The 17577-nt window shown below is 45.6% G+C and overlaps 1 protein-coding gene across 1 annotated transcript in view; it reads right to left on the bottom strand.

The window, feature by feature from the left end:
- PPRC1 (PPARG related coactivator 1) overlaps positions 1-17577 on the bottom strand; it is a 191849-nt gene that overhangs the window by 161489 nt on the left and 12783 nt on the right. The window contains exons 2-4 of the mRNA XM_069239597.1: positions 14627-14776; positions 13423-13572; positions 12451-12558 (exon numbers count right to left, since the gene is read on the bottom strand). Of these exons, the coding sequence (XP_069095698.1) occupies positions 12451-12558; positions 13423-13572; positions 14627-14776 (408 nt within the window). The remainder of the gene's footprint in view (positions 1-12450; positions 12559-13422; positions 13573-14626; positions 14777-17577) is intronic.

Genomic DNA, 17577 nt, shown 5'->3' with positions numbered 1-17577 from the left:
GGGGAGGGGGTCACATTCCTATCCCTATTGGGGGAATCCTCCATCTGCAAGATGGAGGATTTCTAAAAGTCAGAGTCAGCTCAGGTTGCCTTAGGGGCTGTCCTGACTGGCCAGTGACTCCTCCTTGTTTTTCTCATTATCTCCTCTGGCCTTGCCGCTAAAAGTGGGGCCGTGGCCGGAGGGGGCGGGCAACTCCACTAGCTGGAATGCCCTGGGGTGCTGTAACAAAGGAGGTGAGCCTTTGAGGCTCACCGCCAGGTGTTACAGTTCCTGCAAGGGGGAGGTGATAAGCATCTCCACCCAGTACAGGCTTTGTTACTAGCCACAGAGTGACAAAGGCACTCTCCCCATGTGGCCAGCAACATGACTCGGGTGTGGCAGGCTGCTAAAACCAGTCAGCCTACACGTGTAGTTGGTTAAGGTTTCAGGGGGCACCTCTAAGGTGCCCTATGGGGTGTATGTTACAATAAAATGTACACTGGCATCAGTGTACATTTATTATGCTGAGAAGTTTGATACCAAACTTCCCAGTTTTCAGTGTAGCCATTATGGTGATGTGGAGTTCGTGCATGACAGACTCCCAGACCATATACTCTTATGGCTACCCTGCACTTACAATGTCTAAGGTTTTGCTCAGACACTGTAGGGGCACAGTGCTCATGCACTGGTGCCCTCACCTATGGTATAGTGCACCCTGCCATAGGGCTGTAAGGCCTGCTAGAGGGCTGACTTATCTATACTGCAGAGGCAGTGTGAGGTTGGCATGGCACACTGAGGGGAGTGCCATGTCGACTTACTCGTTTTGTCCTTACCAGCACACACAAGCTGGCAAGCAGTGTGTCTGTGCTGAGTGAGGGGTCCCCAGGGTGGCATAAGACATGCTGCATCCCTTAGAGACCTTCCCTGGCATCAGGGCCCTTGGTACCAGGGGTACCAGTTACAAGGGACTTACCTGGATGCCAGGGTGTGCCTATTGTGGAAACAAAAGTACAGGTTAGGGAAAGAACACTGGTGCTGGGGCCTGGTTAGCAGGCCTCAGCACACTTTCAAATCAAAACTTAGCATCAGCAAAGGCAAAAAGTCAGGGGGTAACCATGCCAAGGAGGCATTTCCTTACAAAGTCTCTGCCTCACATCACCTGGTAGAACAATGGAACCACCCCAGAACAAAACTCCTTAAGGTTGGTGATGTACGAGGCCATTCATCATACCCAGCTCTCATACAATGCTACTATCACAGCTCAAAGGGACTGAGGTCCCAACTTCGAATTGTACATTACAAAACTTTTTTTTTTCTCCTTCAGCTATTCAGATGTAGTTTAGCGTGTTTTGGAGTACCATCCACGATTTACATTAGAATTGTTATGTACCATTCTTTACAGAAGTTAATGACCCCTGACCTGCTTTTAGGGTATGGGCGTGCCCCTCATGCTGCCCAGCTCCTCCAGTCAGCCCGTGCCTTCCATCCCGCCCTCGCTGCTACCGCGAGTTTGAGGCCCTCCACCATCCGCAGGCACCCGCCTGCGCCTCATCCCCAGTGTCTAGTGGGTTCCGTAAGTGCTGCGAGTGTGTTTTGTTACAGCTTGTATCTTTTTTTTTTTTTTTTTATTGCCATTTGTGTTTTTCTGTATTTTTCTGTGTTTTTTAGCCTTCTTTACGATTGCGCTGCTTTGAGCTCCCCTTCCCGCCTATTTTTGGCTCTTCTGAGCCGCTCGTTCCCGCCGCTGTGTCCTTGCGTCCCCGCGCCCCCATTCGCCCTCACCTCCCAGCTGCTCCTCTCTCCCACTCTTAATGGCGGCTGCTGCGCAGTGCTCTGAGTGACCCCATGACCTGCTTTTAGGGTCTAGGCTTGCCCTCCACGCTGCGCAGCTCCTCCAGTCTGCGCCCGTGCCTTCCACCCCACCCTCGTTGCTGCTGTGAGTTTGAGGCCCTCCACTACCCGCAGGCACTTGCCTGCACCTCATCCCTGCTGTCTAGTGGGGTCCCTAAGTGCTGGGAGTGTATTTTGTTACCGCTCAGATCCTTTAAAAAAAAAAATATGCCATTTCTGTCTTTTTCTGTGCTTTTTAGCCTTCTTTCCGCTTGCGCTGCTTTGCACTCCACTTCTGAGCCGTTTGTTCCCGCTGCTGCGTCCCCGCCCCCTCGCACCCCCATTCGCCCTCACCTCCCGCCTGCTCCTCCTTCCTCCCACCTCCACTTCTTAATGGCGGCCGCGCCGCTAGCGCACTAGAGGCAAGCCCATCTGCACCTGTCTGCGCCTGGACCACGCCCAGCGCCAGTCCCCCTGGACCGCGCAACCCCCACATCACTAGACGATGCTACAGGGCCAACAAACTCCACGCCCTCAACCCAGGCCGCTCCACCGCCTGCATCCAAGCCACCCCGAGGCACACCCATGGACCATTCTCCTGCCGGATGTGCAGCTTCACCTACACCCAAGCCACCAAGCACCTCAGCTGTATCCTCCTCAACACCCGCTCCGTCCACAAGCATGCCGTCGAACTCTGGGACCTAATCACCTCAGCCTCCCCAGACATCGCCATCCTCACCGAAACCTGGATGAACCCCTCCTCGGAACCAGACATCGCCATAGCCATTCCTGAAGGATAGAAGATTACCCGCAGAGACTGCACCAACAAACTTGGGTGGAGGAATCGCCATAGTCCACAGGAGCACCATCAGGATCTCTACCAACACCAATGACACCATTGATGCCGCCGAACACTTACACTTCCAGATTCACATCAACGCCAACACCACTCTGAGGAGCCCTTGTCTACAGACCCCCAGGTCCCTGACCACAGTTCTGAGACGCCAATGCAGACACAAACATCGCCCACACCCTCACCTCTACAGACTACATGCTCCTTGGCGACCTGAATTTTCACCTAAGAACGCCAACAACTCTTCAGCCTTGATCGACAACCTGGCCAACCTCGGTCTCAAACAACTCGTCACAACGTCCACCCACTCAGCCGGCCTCACGCTCGACCCCATCTTCTCCGCCAGCAGCAACATCACCTTCGCCCATACCACCGAACTCCACTGGACCGAACACCGCTGTGTCCACTTCACCTTCCAGAAACCCAGCACTCACCACGACCCGCAACAGATCCCTTGCTGTAGCTGGAACAAGATCTCCGAAGACCAGCTGATCGCCACCCTCGCCCATGACCCGCCACCCAGCACCAGCGACCCCAGCACTGCCAGCCTCAAACAGTGGTTACACGATTGCGCCAACACCCTCGCCCCAGTTAGGAAACCACCCAACAAAAGCACTCTGGTTCACTGCCGACCCTCAGGACTCCAAGCGGAAGTGCCGGAAATGAAAATGTCACTTACCCAGTGTACATCTGTTCGTGGCATCAGTCGCTGAGATTCACATGGTATGCATGAGCTCGCCATCTGGTGTTGGGTCGGAGTGTTACAAGTTGTTTTTCTTCGAAGAAGTGTTTTCGAGTCACGGGACCGAGTGACTCCACCTTCTGTGCTCATTGCGCATGGGCGTCGACTCCATCTTCGATTGTTTTCCCCGCAGAGGGTGAGGTAGGAGTTGTACTATAGTAATAGTGCCCGCGCAATGAAAAATGTAAGTATGTACCTATTAAAGGATTAAGTAATATAAATACAAATGTACAAAATTGAAGGTAACTTCTGAACTGCTACAGGCTTCCGGGGAGGTGGGTGGGTCCATGTGAATCTCAGCGACTGATGCCACGAACAGATGTACACTGGGTAAGTGACATTTTCAGTTCGATGGCATCTGTCGCTGTAGATACACATGGTATGCATAGACTAGTAAGCAGTTAGTTCCCCATAAGCGGTGGTTTAGCCTGTAGGAGTAGAAGTTGTCTGAAATAGAGTTCTTAATACAGCTTGACCTACTGTAGCTTGTTGTGCGGATAGCACATCTATACAGTAGTGTTTGGTGAATGTGTGAGGCGTAGACCAAGTGGCTGCCTTACATATTTCTTGCATTGGGATGTTTCCTAAAAAGGCCATTGAAGCACCTTTTTTCCTTGTTGAATGTGCCCTGGGAGTAATGGGCAGTTGTCTTTTTGCTTTAAGGTAGCAGATTTGGATGCATTTAACTATCCATCTGGCTATACCTTGTTTTGATATTGGGTTACCTGCATGAGGTTTTTGGAATGCAATAAATAGCTGTTTAGTTTTTCTGATGTTCTTCGTTCTGTCAATGTAGTACATTAATGCTCTTTTGACATCTAATGTATGTAGTGCTCTTTCAGCCACAGAATCTGGCTGTGGGAAGAATACTGGTAGTTCTACCGTTTGATTTAGATGGAATGGAGAAATAACTTTTGGTAAAAATTTTGGATTAGGTCGTAGGACGACCTTATTTTTATGTATTTGTATAAAAGGCTCTTGTGTTGTGAACGCTTGAATTTCACTTACTCTTCTTAGAGATGTAATGGCGATGAGAAAGGCAACTTTCCAGGTGAGGAATTGTATTCCGCAAGAGTGCATGGGTTCGAAGGGTGGGCCCATGAGTCTTGTTAGAACCACGTTTAGGTTCCATGAAGGAACAGGTGGTGTTCTTGGTGGTATAATTCTTTTAAGCCCTTCTATGAATGCTTTGATAACTGGTATCCTATACAAGGAAGTTGAATATGTAGTTTGCAGGTATGCAGATATTGCTGCAAGGTGTATTTTAATAGAAGAGAAGGCTAGCTTTGCTTTTTGTAAATGGAGCAAGTAATTTACTATATGTTTTGGAGTTGCCTCTAGTGGTTGTATCTGATTATGATGGCAGTACCAAACAAATCTTTTCCACTTACTTGCGTAGCAGTGTCTAGTGGATGGCCTTCTGGCCTGCTTTATGACTTCCATACACTCTTGGCTAAGTTGTAAGTGTCCGAATTCTAGGATTTCAGGAGCCAGATTGCTAGATTCAGCGATGCTGGGTCCGGGTGTCTGATCTGTTGGTTGTGTTGCGTTAACAGATCTGGTTTGTTGGGCAGTTTGATGTGTGGTACTACAGACAGATCTAGCAGTGTTGTGTACCAGGGTTGTCTTGCCCACGTTGGTGCTATTAAAATGAGTTTGAGTTTGTTTTGACTCAATTTGTTTACTAGGTAAGGAAGGAGAGGGAGAGGAGGAAAAGCGTAAGCAAATATTCCTGACCAGTTCATCCATAGGGCATTGCCTTGGGATTGCTTGTGTGGGTATCTGGACGCGAAGTTTTGGCATTTTGCGTTCTCTTTTGTTGCAAATAAGTCTATTTGTGGTGTTCCCCAGAGTGTGAAGTAGGTGTTCAGAATTTGTGGGTGGATTTCCCATTCGTGGACTTGCTGGTGATCTCGAGAGAGATTGTCTGCCAGCTGATTCTGGATCCCCGGAATAAACTGTGCTATTAGACCAATTTGATGGTGGATTGCCCACTTCCATATTTTTTGAGCTAACAAGCTTAACTGCGTTGAATGTGTTCCTCCTTGTTTGTTTAGATAATACATCGTTGTCATGTTGTCTGTTTTGACAAGGATGTATTTGTGGGTTATGATTGGTTGGAAAGCTTTTAGTGCTTGAAAAACTGCTAACAATTCTAGATGATTTATATGCAGTTTTGTTTGATGTATGTTCCATTGTCCTCTTATGTTGTGTTGATTGAGATGTGCTCCCCACCCTGTCATGGAAGCATCTGTTGTTATTACGTACTGTGGCACTGGGTCTTGGAAAGGCCGCCCTATGTTTAAATTTATACTGTTCCACCATAGAAGCGATAGGTAAGTTTGGCGGTCTAGCAACACCAGATCTAGAAGGTGACCCTGTGCTTGAGACCACTGTGAGGCTAGGCACTGTTGTAAGGGCCTCATGTGCAGTCTTGCGTTTGGGACAATGGCTATGCATGAGGACATCATGCCTAGGAGCTGTAGTATTGTTCTTGCTTGTATTGTTTGGTTTGGAGACATGTGTTGAATGACCCTGTTGAAATTGTGGATCCTTTGTGGAGTTGGCGTTGCTACTCCTTTTGTCGTGTCTATTATGGCTCCTAGATATTGCTGTACTTTGCTTGGCAGAATGTTTGATTTTGCAAAGTTGACGGTGAACCCTAGATTGTAGAGGGTTTGTATGACTTGATTTGTGTGGTTTGAGCATTGTGTGAGCGAACTGGTTTTGATTAGCCAGTCGTCTAGATACGGGAACACATGTATTTGCTGCCTTCTGATGTGTGCAGCGACTACTGCTAGGCATTTTGTGAATACTCTTGGAGCGGTTGTTAAACCAAAAGGCAATACTTTGAATTGGTAATGTATTCCTTTGAATACAAACCTTAGATATTTCCTGTGTGATTGATGGATTGGTATATGGAAATATGCGTCCTTGAGGTCTAGGGTTGTCATGTAGTCGTGTTTTCTGAGCAATGGTAACACTTCTTGTAGTGTGACCATGTGAAAGTGGTCTGATTTGATGAATGTGTTTACTACCCTGAGGTCTAGAATTGGTCTCAGTGTTTCGTCCTTTTTTGGTATCAAGAAGTACAGTGAATAAACTCCTGTGTTTATTTGTGTGCTTGGTACTAATTCTATTGCATTTTTTTGCAGTAGTGCTTGAACTTCTATCTCTAGAAGCTGTGAATGGTATTTTGATAAATTTTGTGATTTTGGTGGTATGTCTGGAGGGAATTGCATGAATTCTATGCAATAACCATGTTGGATAATTGCTAGGACCCATGTGTCTGTAGTTATTTTGTCCCATGCTTCGTAATATTGATGTATCCTCCCCCCCACTGGTGTTGTGTGGGAGGGGTGAGTGACGTGTGAGTCACTGCTTGTTGGTAGTGGTTTTGGGGCTTTGAAATCTTCCTCTATTCCTAGGAAATTGCCCCCCTCTATACTGGCCCCGAAAACCTCCCCTGTACTGTCCCTGGTAGGTGGGCGGTGCGGACTGTGAGGTGCTAGCTTGTGTGGCCTGACCCCGAAACCCTCCTCTAAAAGGTGTTTTGCGGAAGGTGTTATAAGATCCTCTGCTCTGCGGGGAGTAGAGTGCGCCCATGGCCTTGGCAGTGTCAGTGTCCTTCTTGAGCTTTTCTATGGCTGTGTCGACCTCCGGACCGAACAGAAGTTTCTCGTTTACTGGCATGTTAAGCACTGCCTGCTGAATTTCTGGCTTGAATCCAGACGTTCTGAGCCATGCGTGCCTACGGATGGTAACCGACGTATTAATGGTTCTTGCGGCCGTGTCTGCTGCATCCATGGAGGAGCGTATTTGATTGTTGGAAATGTTTTGACCCTCCTCAACAACCTGTTTTGCTCTTTTTTGCAGATCTTTTGGGAGATGTTCAATGAGATGCTGCATCTCATCCCAGTGGGCTCTGTCGTATCGCGCTAGCAGCGCTTGTGAATTTGCGATGCGCCACTGGTTTGCTGCTTGGACAGCAACCCTCTTCCCGGCTGCATCGAACTTCCTACTTTCTTTATCTGGGGGAGGTGCATCCCCAGAAGTGTGTGAGTTTGCCCGTTTTCTGGCAGCCCCTACCACCACAGAGTCTGGTGGCAGCTGAGAGGTGATGAAGACAGGGTCCGTAGGAGGCGCCTTATACTTTTTGTCCACCCTAGGCGTCACTGCCCTACTTTTAACTGGCTCCTTGAAAATGTCCTTTGCATGGCGTAGCATGCCTGGGAGCATCGGCAGGCTTTGGTAGGAGCTGTGGGTTGAGGAGAGGGTGTTAAATAAAAAATCATCCTCTACTTGTTCCGAGTGTAGTTCCACATTATGGAATAGAGCTGCTCTAGCCACCACTTGTGAGTAGGCTGTGCTGTCTTCCGGTGGTGATGGCCTAGTTGGGTATGTGTCTGGGCTGTTATCAGACACTGGTGCGTCGTACAAGTCCCACGCATCCTGATCTTGGTCATCGTGGCTCATGGCGGTGTGAGCTGGCGAATGTGACGGGGTGTAAGTTGGCGAAGCCGGAGTTACAGGTGGAGGCGAGGGAGGAGGTGTTACCTTTTGTGTTGTTTGTTGCTGAGGAGTAAACTGAAGCGTTCTCTTTCGTTTGACAGGTGGAAGGGTACTGATCTTCCCAGTCCCCTGCTGAATAAAGATACGCTTTTGCGTGTGATCCACGTCAGTGGATTGCAGTTCTTGTTCAAATCTATGTTTCTTCATTTGAGAAGACATAGAATGCTCTTCGGTATAGGAGCCAGAAACAGGGTCTGATGTCGCTTTTTTCGGCTCCGAAAGCCCTGTCGATTGTTTTTTCGGCTCCGAGGTAACCTTCCTCTTTTTCTGTGCCGAAAATTCTTGGCCTCTATGGTCTTCGGCGCCACTGTCTCGGCGTCGATCGGTGTCGACACCGAACTCTCGGTGTCGATGCTTCTGTTTAGCACTCTCTCGGTCCCGAGGAGGCTGCGTGCCGGTGTCTCGACCGAAGTCGGACGATCTCGACACTGAATGGGCCTTTTTCGGTGCCGATTGTTGGTCACCGAGAATTTGGGTGGAGCCATGGCCGGTTGGCAGTGGCGTCCCCTGGGCCTTCTTTCCTTTTTTAAGGTTTGATCTCGACGTCTTACTCACAGTTCTTGTAGAGTGTAGCTCGTCGGAGTCTGAATCCTGGATGGAAAAGGATTCCTCCTGTTCTTCTTCTGTCTCGAACTGTCGACGCTCTTTTGGCGTGGACGCCATCTGCAGTCTTCTCGCTCGACGGTCGCGCAGAGTTTTTCGGGACCGGAACGCCCGACAGGCCTCGCAGGATTCTTCACTGTGCTCGGGTGACAGGCACAGATTACAGACCGAGTGTAGGTCCGTATAAGGATATTTGTTGTGGCATTCGGGGCAGAATCGAAACGGGGTCCGTTCCATCGGCGTTGTCCTCCACGCGGTCGGGCCGACTAGGCCCCGACGGGGTGCCGAAATCTACCCCGAAGGGCACCGAAGCGCTTCGATGTTCAACGCGTCGTCGTATGTGTCTATCTCTAACCGGATCGCAACGATACCGTCGAAAATCTTCCGTCTTCAGCTATCTTTCCGTTCCGAAACTCGGAGCGACAGGAACACGTCCGAACCCGATGGCGGAAAGAAAACAATCGAAGATGGAGTCGACGCCCATGCGCAATGAGCACAGAAGGTGGAGTCACTCGGTCCCGTGACTCGAAAACACTTCTTCGAAGAAAAACAACTTGTAACACTCCGACCCAACACCAGATGGCGAGCTCATGCATACCATGTGTATCTACAGCGACAGATGCCATCGAACATTAAGATATGGCGCCACAAAAAAACAGAGCAACCACACTGCCCTCAAGACAGCCACCTGCAAGCATCACCAGCTCATCTGGACTACCAAAAGATCATTCTACAAAGACTCAATGGACAACGCGCACAACAGTAAAGAGCTCTTCAGCATCAAAGAACTTGCCAAACCCATGTCCTGCTCATTCAACCCTCCCAGCCACACCATCCTCCTGAGCACCTAGACCCAAATCAACGACTAGGACCCCACCAAGACCATGAGCACCATCCACCCCGTATCACCCGCCGACCCCTGCCCTCACTGTCTTCAACAAAGCCAGCCAAATCATCGCACCCCAAGTCCGTGCTATCATCAGCAGCTCCTGCGAGACCGCCACCTTCCAGGAGAGCTGGAAACACACCGAAGTCAACAGCCTGCTCAAAAAACACAAGGCAGACCCGAAGACCTCAAGAACTAACTGCCCATCTCCCCCTTCCCTTCCCAGCGAAGGTCATCGAGAAGATAGTCAACAGCCAACTGACCCGCTTCGTGGAGGACAACAGCACGCTAGACATCTCCCAAACTGGCTTCCGCAAGAACCACAGCACCGAGATCGCTCTCATCACCACAACCAACACCAGGATCATGCTCGACAAAGGTGAAACCGCGGCCCTCATCCTCCTTGACCTCTCGGCAGCCTTCGACACAGTCTGTTCCCACAACCTCCGTGCACACCTCCACGACACTCCTCCGTTCCTGTCGAAAGCCACCAATCCCATCTGCGGAATCCCCCAAGGATCTTCTCCCAACCCTTTTTAACGTCTACATGGCGCCGCTCGCCAACATCATCCGATCTCACGGCCTCAACATCGTCTCCTACGTGGACGACACCCAACTGATCCTCTCACTCACCAAGGACCCCGCCACTGCTAAGATCAATCTCGACAACGGACTGCATGCCATCGCCAACTATATAGAGATGAGCCGCCTCAAACTGAACTCCAATAAGACTGAGATCCTCATCCTCTGCTCCAACTGCTCAGCATGGGACTCCTCCTGGTGGTCAGCCTCCCTAGGAACCGCACCAACTCAAACCACCCACGCACGCAACCGTGGCTTCACACTGGACTCATCGCTCACCATGACCCAGCAAGTCAACGCAGTCTCATCCCCTTGTTCCAACACCCTCCGCATGCTCTGCAAGACCTTCAGAGGGATCCCCATTGAAGCCAGAAGAACGGACACCCACGCCAGCAGCAGACTAGACTACGGCAACGCACTACACAGGAACAATGGCCAAGCTCCAGAGGAAACTTCAACATATTCAGAACGCCCTTGCACGCCTCGTCCTCAACATCCCACGCCACGAACACATCTCAGCGCACATCAGAGACCTACACTGGCTCCCCATCAACAAGAGGATCACCTTCAAACTCATTATCCATGCTCACAAGGCTCTCCACGACGCAGGCCCTGCCTACCTCAACGAGCGTCTAAGCTTCCAAGTACCCCCCGCCAGCTACGCCAACCTCACCCCCCCCCCCCCCCCGCCAGCTCCGCCAACCTCGCCACCCCCCATCGTACCACAACCGGCATCAGATCCTTCTCCCACCTCGCCGCCAAAACCGGGAACTCCCTCCCGGTCAACCTACGTCTGACCCAGGACCTCCTGACCTTCAGGAAACAACTCAAGACCTGGCTATTTGAACAGTAGCAATACCACCCCCAGCGCATTGAGACCTTATCGGGTGAGTAGCACGCTTAAACAAGTGATTGACTGAATGCACTGCTGAACATATGCATATTACTACATACTGCCTTTGATGCCAAGATTGTTTCATACGTTAAACGTTGTTGCACTGCAAGTTAGCTCAAACCGGTTTAGCTTCTCTAACTTCCATCAGGCCTTAATTTTATATTTTGACACAAACCAGTTTTTAATCTGTGTAATCAGTCAAATGCTTATGTTTTCAAAACCACATACTTAAAAAAAAAAATCTTTACTATTTCTGCAATTCTGGTCTGTTGAACCTTTTGAGTCTATTTAAAGCAGGCTTCTCCAACAAGTAGCTGGTAAGCTACAGGAAGCTCCCCAACTCCCTGTAAAAGGAGCTTCCTGTGTGCCTCCCAGCCTACTACATTTGAAGCTTTTGTTTTGGTGAATTACTTTAGGTTAATCAACATTGAAAGTGGGAATTCAAGAAGAAGGTTTTCAAAATGTTTTAAATTGATATTGGAGTGTTAAATCTTGTAAGCATTTGGTAGACTTATTACTAACATTACCTTGGTGCCAGAGGCACTGGAGATATGGCTTTTTAAAAATTTGTATGTACACACAATAAATACGGTCATGTAACAAGTGCCTTCTTAATTTGATGCACAATGATGTCAACATAAGGCATCAGTACTAGGCGCAGACGATGCAACAATTGGAGATATTAACCATTATGTAGTACCCATGAGGAGGCACTACTAATGAAACCTTTTTTTTTTTACATTACTGCTGGCAACTGTGCCTGATGCACAGAGGTGACCACTGCTAGTAAACGTGCTTATGGTTGCCACTAATGCAATCTTCTGTCGTGGTCATTATTACAATATTAATATTAGCCCAGTATGATTTCCTTTCAACAATACAAGCAGCTCTTATTACAGAAAAAGGCAGACTCCTGGTTGATAGACTCCTCTGTAGGACTGCACTGTGGCTGGGAAGTACACCGGAAAGGAGCTCACAATTCTTGCTAATTGTTTCTCTGAAATCAACATGAGAGGAATTTCATAGAGGGCTGTGGCTATATAAAGTACCACAATAAATAAAGTTTTTAAATGAAAGACAATCAAACTACATAAACCACATGTGGAGAAGTATACTTTTGAACAAAAAGTGAATGGAGTGGGCACTTGCAACAACAGCAGGACTAATTATACACAAGAAAGGAATTCAAAGTTCGAATACATTCTTGTTCACTATACTTGTTGGCATAGATTAATGATTAATATGTTGAAATATGGTTAACTGTATGTGGCTTTGAACATAACATTATTTCAACAAGGCTTTGACTGAGACTTGCAAAACAATTACTTATTACAAAGTGCTGACCACAAACAATGTAGACACTATGGTTTACTGCAACGTGCCTAGTAAGAAACCAGAGGTGAAGTGTCGATATCCGAGAGACATGGGAAGCAAAGTAGTACACAGCCATGTTTCATTACGCGTACCCTCGTATGTCGACAGATGTTACATGATGAAAAACTGCTTACCTTTCCAAAGGCTGCACTGCTCCCATTTGACTTGAACATCTTATGTTCATCTACAGTAAGGATACTGTGGTCTGGAGGGGACCTCGAAAGGTTAAGAAACCTTTGTAACTGGTAAGTGTAACAAAAAAAAAAACCTCAAAATTTAAAGCACTGATTAAAAACACAAATCGCATTGCAGATTACAATTATGAAGCTCAGTAAAATGCTAACTACAACTTCCTAATGGTTAATGGTAATCTCACCTTTGTTCAAGCCCCTTTTATCTGCAAATCAGTGTACGTAACACAGCAACAATGTAGACTAAAATCCTAATCTGCATGCAGATATTGTCATGCTAGCCTGCCTCCTCCTCCTCTCGCACAGCCTTCCAGTGTGACTATGCCACAGTCCATCTGCCAGTATGTTAGTGGCTCAATGTATTGCTAAATATTTTAGGAGAGCATATACTAAGAAGGCCATCTACTTGGAAGAGGTGTGTATATATTCAAACAAATGAGGCAATTAGATTAATCACAACTAATCTAGATGGATTAAGGTATCTAATTTATGCAATATTTCAGAGATTGTGTGGCGAAAGATACCACTGCCGGTCTAATGCCAACAGAGACGATCAGATGGGCCAGCACTGCAGGCTCCCATGAATATTGCACAAAAGGAGAAACACTGACAAATTATAAGAACACAAGGAACCTGTGGCCTAAACAGCTGCCAAAAGAGAGGCAACAGAGTTTTTCGTCACAAGGATATTTCACAAAATATATCATGACCACTTCCAGGAGCAGGGGCATAAGTGAACGAAAGGAACATACAGATAGGCATTCCACCCTTTGCACAAGTGAAAATGTTTCAATTAAAGCAAGTACTGCCTGGAAATGCCATGTGAAATATACCTTTCAGAAACAGACTTTTTGCAGCATACACATTTACCAGACCTGAAAGCTTTTAATAAATAGCATTTGATGTTGAACTTACTGAGCTGTCACGATCCCTCTGTGAAACTAACAGTTCATTGTCTGGAATAGAGTCGAAAGGAGAGAGATTCTCATCGTCTGCATTGTCCAAAATCTCAGTTAGTGCAGTCAAAAGCGATAACTCGTTCTCTTCATCAAACCGGCTTTTACTCTGAAAGACAGAAAGGAGATGGATTGTAACTATTAGTCAATGGTTAGTTTATAGGCATATAACCTACACATCTCCTGGTATTCAGAGGTAGAGGTGGACAAGTCTAATCTCTCCAAAAAAGTGCAGATGCTCTTATGTTTGAATTTACCTGTAGAACATCAAAATGAAGAACGGTATGAAGCCAAAAACAAAGTAGAGGGATCACACCCAATAGACTAAGGTTCGCAACAAATCTATACACATGGCTTTGTGGCATCTTGCACTTTATATGGGCTACCTTCCAGCTCTAAACTACTTTACACAAAATTTGCACTCAACCAACATGTAGCAAACAGTCAGGAAAAAAATAAGCATTTAACATATCACATAAAAATAAAAAAGGCCAATAAAAAAAAAAGTCTCCTCTAATCATCTTGTTGGAGTTTCAGGTCTAACTGAAATGGTCTCATATTGGGTTGTTGATCTTTATACTTAGATTGGATAAAGTACAGTGTGCTTTAATTCATGAAATCGTCCTGCAAGAGTAAACAAGCATTGGCAAACCTTAGAAAACTTGCAAAGTCTCCCAATTACTTGCAATACTCATTAAATGCTTACAAGTATAAACTGCACAATCTAAAAGGTGGCTTGTATAGGCTTGCAAATAAAAAAATAATCCCTCAAAGATAAATGAAAAAAAATGGAGGCCACAGTTTGCTGCACCAGCTTTTGCACCTAAGTGACTATATATTAGGCAAGTGAGAGCAAATGTAAAATTTGAATGGCATCCATCACACAGTCCAGAGACCCGAAGGCTGAAATGGACTAACTGCACTCATGCTGTATGTTGTGGTGGGCTGAAGCAAAATGTCAATGACACTTGAGTGGACCTACAAATAAAATGGGCTGATCATAAGCTCCTTTATCTAAAAAATGTTTATATTCATTTTTTTCACCCCCCCCCGCCAACTGCGGATGCTGGCAAAACAATGTTATCCAAGCCAGCCCTAAAACGCGTTAGGACAGTCCATTTAGATTTTTATGCTTTCCCCACTTACATCAGCAGACAACATACCTCACACTGGCTGCCTGCACCTTCGATGATTGAAATGATGGTGGGATCAAGGTAACCGCGGAAAGTACCCAAAAGTTCACTTGTGTCAAATGATGACAGGCCAAGGTCAGACATCCCACTGTAGTTCCCATCTTCCTCCAAGGCGTGGCACTAGAAAAGTCAGCAAAGGTTAGTAAATAAATCATTGGATGAAAGACAGGAGGTTTTATTATAGATTGAGATAGACCGATACTCAGCTATTTTTCTATATCGTTTGCAAATAGGCACATACAAATTAGAGAACATGCAGTGAAAGTTATCTCAAAAACGCTGACCTGTGTTCAGTTGGAGCCACAATATTCTCAAATTAAATGAATGTAACAACGTGCCCTTTTTGAATTTTTTTTTTTTTTTACATTAGTGACCAGCAGTAAAGAGGATAATGCCATCCCTCACACTCAACAATAACTAGTCTATCTTGGCCACCATGTGAAAATCCAGACAAAAAAAAATAAATATACAATTGCATGAACTTTTAGGTGACAGTCTCGCACTAACCTCTTTCAAGCACAATTCTAGAATTCAAAATGTCAGACTAATTTACAGGGGTACGGCAACCAAGTAACTTATCTAGCACACTACGCATCAAAGCCCTTTCCATCTGATACAAAGCTCATATAAAGCCCTCCGACCTTGTGTGTCAAACCTCCTTCATCAACAGAAGTTATGCAAAACAAAATGTTGCTGTCTTTGCAAAACGGTCAGTGAAATCCATCAACTATACCTTTCCTTAATCACCCACATCCAATTTGTAACACCCATGATTGGGCTCACCAACCTCTTTACAATTACACCATACATCACTTATGCTAGCAAGCAGCCACTGCAAATGAATTCCTCTACCAATGTAAGACAGTGTGAACCTGTGAAAAGCCAAAGGCTCCAGACTGTAGTGATCAATGTCAACTGTGAGTTACAGCACTGCAATGGGTCTCCCCTTTGCTCGAGTTACAGCTGTTAACATTGTAAATTCCTAACTGGACTTCTCTTGCCAAATAAATTGAAGACGAAAAGTAAAAGTTGACATAAGCAAGCAGATTCAAAGCACCATGGCCATGAACAAGACACAAGGATAAAGAATCTCCCTTGCCGTCAAACTTATCAGCAAAAGTGCAATGATGCATGTAACAGGGTTGATCGCCAAGTTGGTAACCAAATCGCCCCAAGGCGGGACAAACGTAAAGCATTTACCAATGATAATGGATTTTTGAAAGGGAAACCCAAGAACGAGTGATAATGATGGGAGTGTGGTGGACGTGGTTAAAAGCCCACAGACACCAACACGTCAGAAAAGCAGCGCTTGCGTGCTATGCTAAAGCTAAAAAAAAAAAGAAGAAAAAAAAAATGTTTTAACTGAGAGCTCTGTCAGAATAGTCAGCTAAGACTACAGTAAAGTGATGCAGCATTTGGAGATTTTTGTGCTTATTATTTAACACTTGATTACACATGTACACACTGATATAGTACTGTTGACTTTAAAACAGATTTTCTATGCTGTGTTAAGATGCGTTTACTTGACTTGTCAAGTAAGCATCAATTTGGGCCTAAAAGCCATGCTCTCAAAGATGCATGTCACCATTGTTCTCCCGCTGCACATCTCGCTGCCCGTCATTTCTACAGCACAGAATAAAGCACAATATTGTTTATTTCCATTGTCTTTGTTTTGATTACTATTTTTCAAGGTCTTTATGATAGATTACTGCACCCTATTCATTTATAACACTGTTTATGTAACTTCTTTCAACCACCTCCAGCTAACATTAACATATGGGAACAAACTAGCTATTCATTTTGTGGGATAATGGTGCTAAAGCAATATGACTGGTTATACAACTGTGGCCTGATTTTCCACGAACAACATTTTGAATCATTACACAATGATTCTTCAGTTCTGTTAATTTCATATGTGAAGATGTATGTATAAAGACGTTGATTTTGGGAGTGAGCAAGACACTTTCCTGTTCCACGGTATGGAATCTGTTTCTCTCTATTTTGCTGCCCACTTTAGATTTTGCATTTCTCTGTAGTGCTCTATTTGCTGAGAGCCTTCATGGCAATGAACCTATACCATACATTGGAATTTTTGTAATAAATCATGAAACTATTCTGGTGATCTAAAAGTCAGTTATTGAGTGGGCTCTTTTACTTAAATGACTAGTTTTGATATGATGGGGTGCCCTAGCTCTAGAATACATTGCCTCAAAAAACTGAGCTTTAATACCATCTCACATTCGATATAATGTGTGTTTTGTTGAGGTAAATGTTTGGGTGATAGTATTGCAGGGTTCACCACGCTCAAACACCTGCCATAGTTCACGGCAAATGTGGCAGGGGCCAGGTACTAACAAATTGCTGCATTCAGCTCTAATCACTAGAAATACTATACTTTACTCAAACTCTTAGGGAGGAAGGGAGATAGACAAAAAGGTAAGTGAGAGTAGTAAAGTATCAAATTGAGAGAATACTGTGCGATTTAATTCACAAGTTATTTTAGACGCAGTAAAAACCCATAAAGCAGCTATTATTTGTGGAATGCTGGATAACAAAAATTAAACTGCAAGTGCCTGACAATATGAAACATGAAAACTATTGCACATTTTGGATAAATATTTTAGGGTTAATAGGAAGAACGTGGTCATATACTGACTGCCAAGAACAAACGAGTAGCTCACACTAAAGCAGTCACCATTAAAACATAGCATGTTAATTACCCACCGATAACAGAAAATATTCAGTAAAGATATCTTCCTAAAAGTTAGCATGAACGTGTATGAACAACATTTTAAGACTCATATCTTTTGAAACAACATTACTTAAAATGTGAAAATTTTAAAATGTTTTACAATTATAAACTTGAGATGTACATATGCAATTGTACTAAGTACTAGCTTTACATAACCCTTTACTGACTA

This window comes from Pleurodeles waltl, chromosome 6 (genome assembly GCF_031143425.1).
Source record: "Pleurodeles waltl isolate 20211129_DDA chromosome 6, aPleWal1.hap1.20221129, whole genome shotgun sequence".
Lineage (NCBI taxonomy): Eukaryota > Metazoa > Chordata > Amphibia > Caudata > Salamandridae > Pleurodeles > Pleurodeles waltl.
The sequence above is the reverse complement of the archived record's forward strand: the minus strand, read 5'-3'. Positions and strand labels throughout refer to the sequence as shown.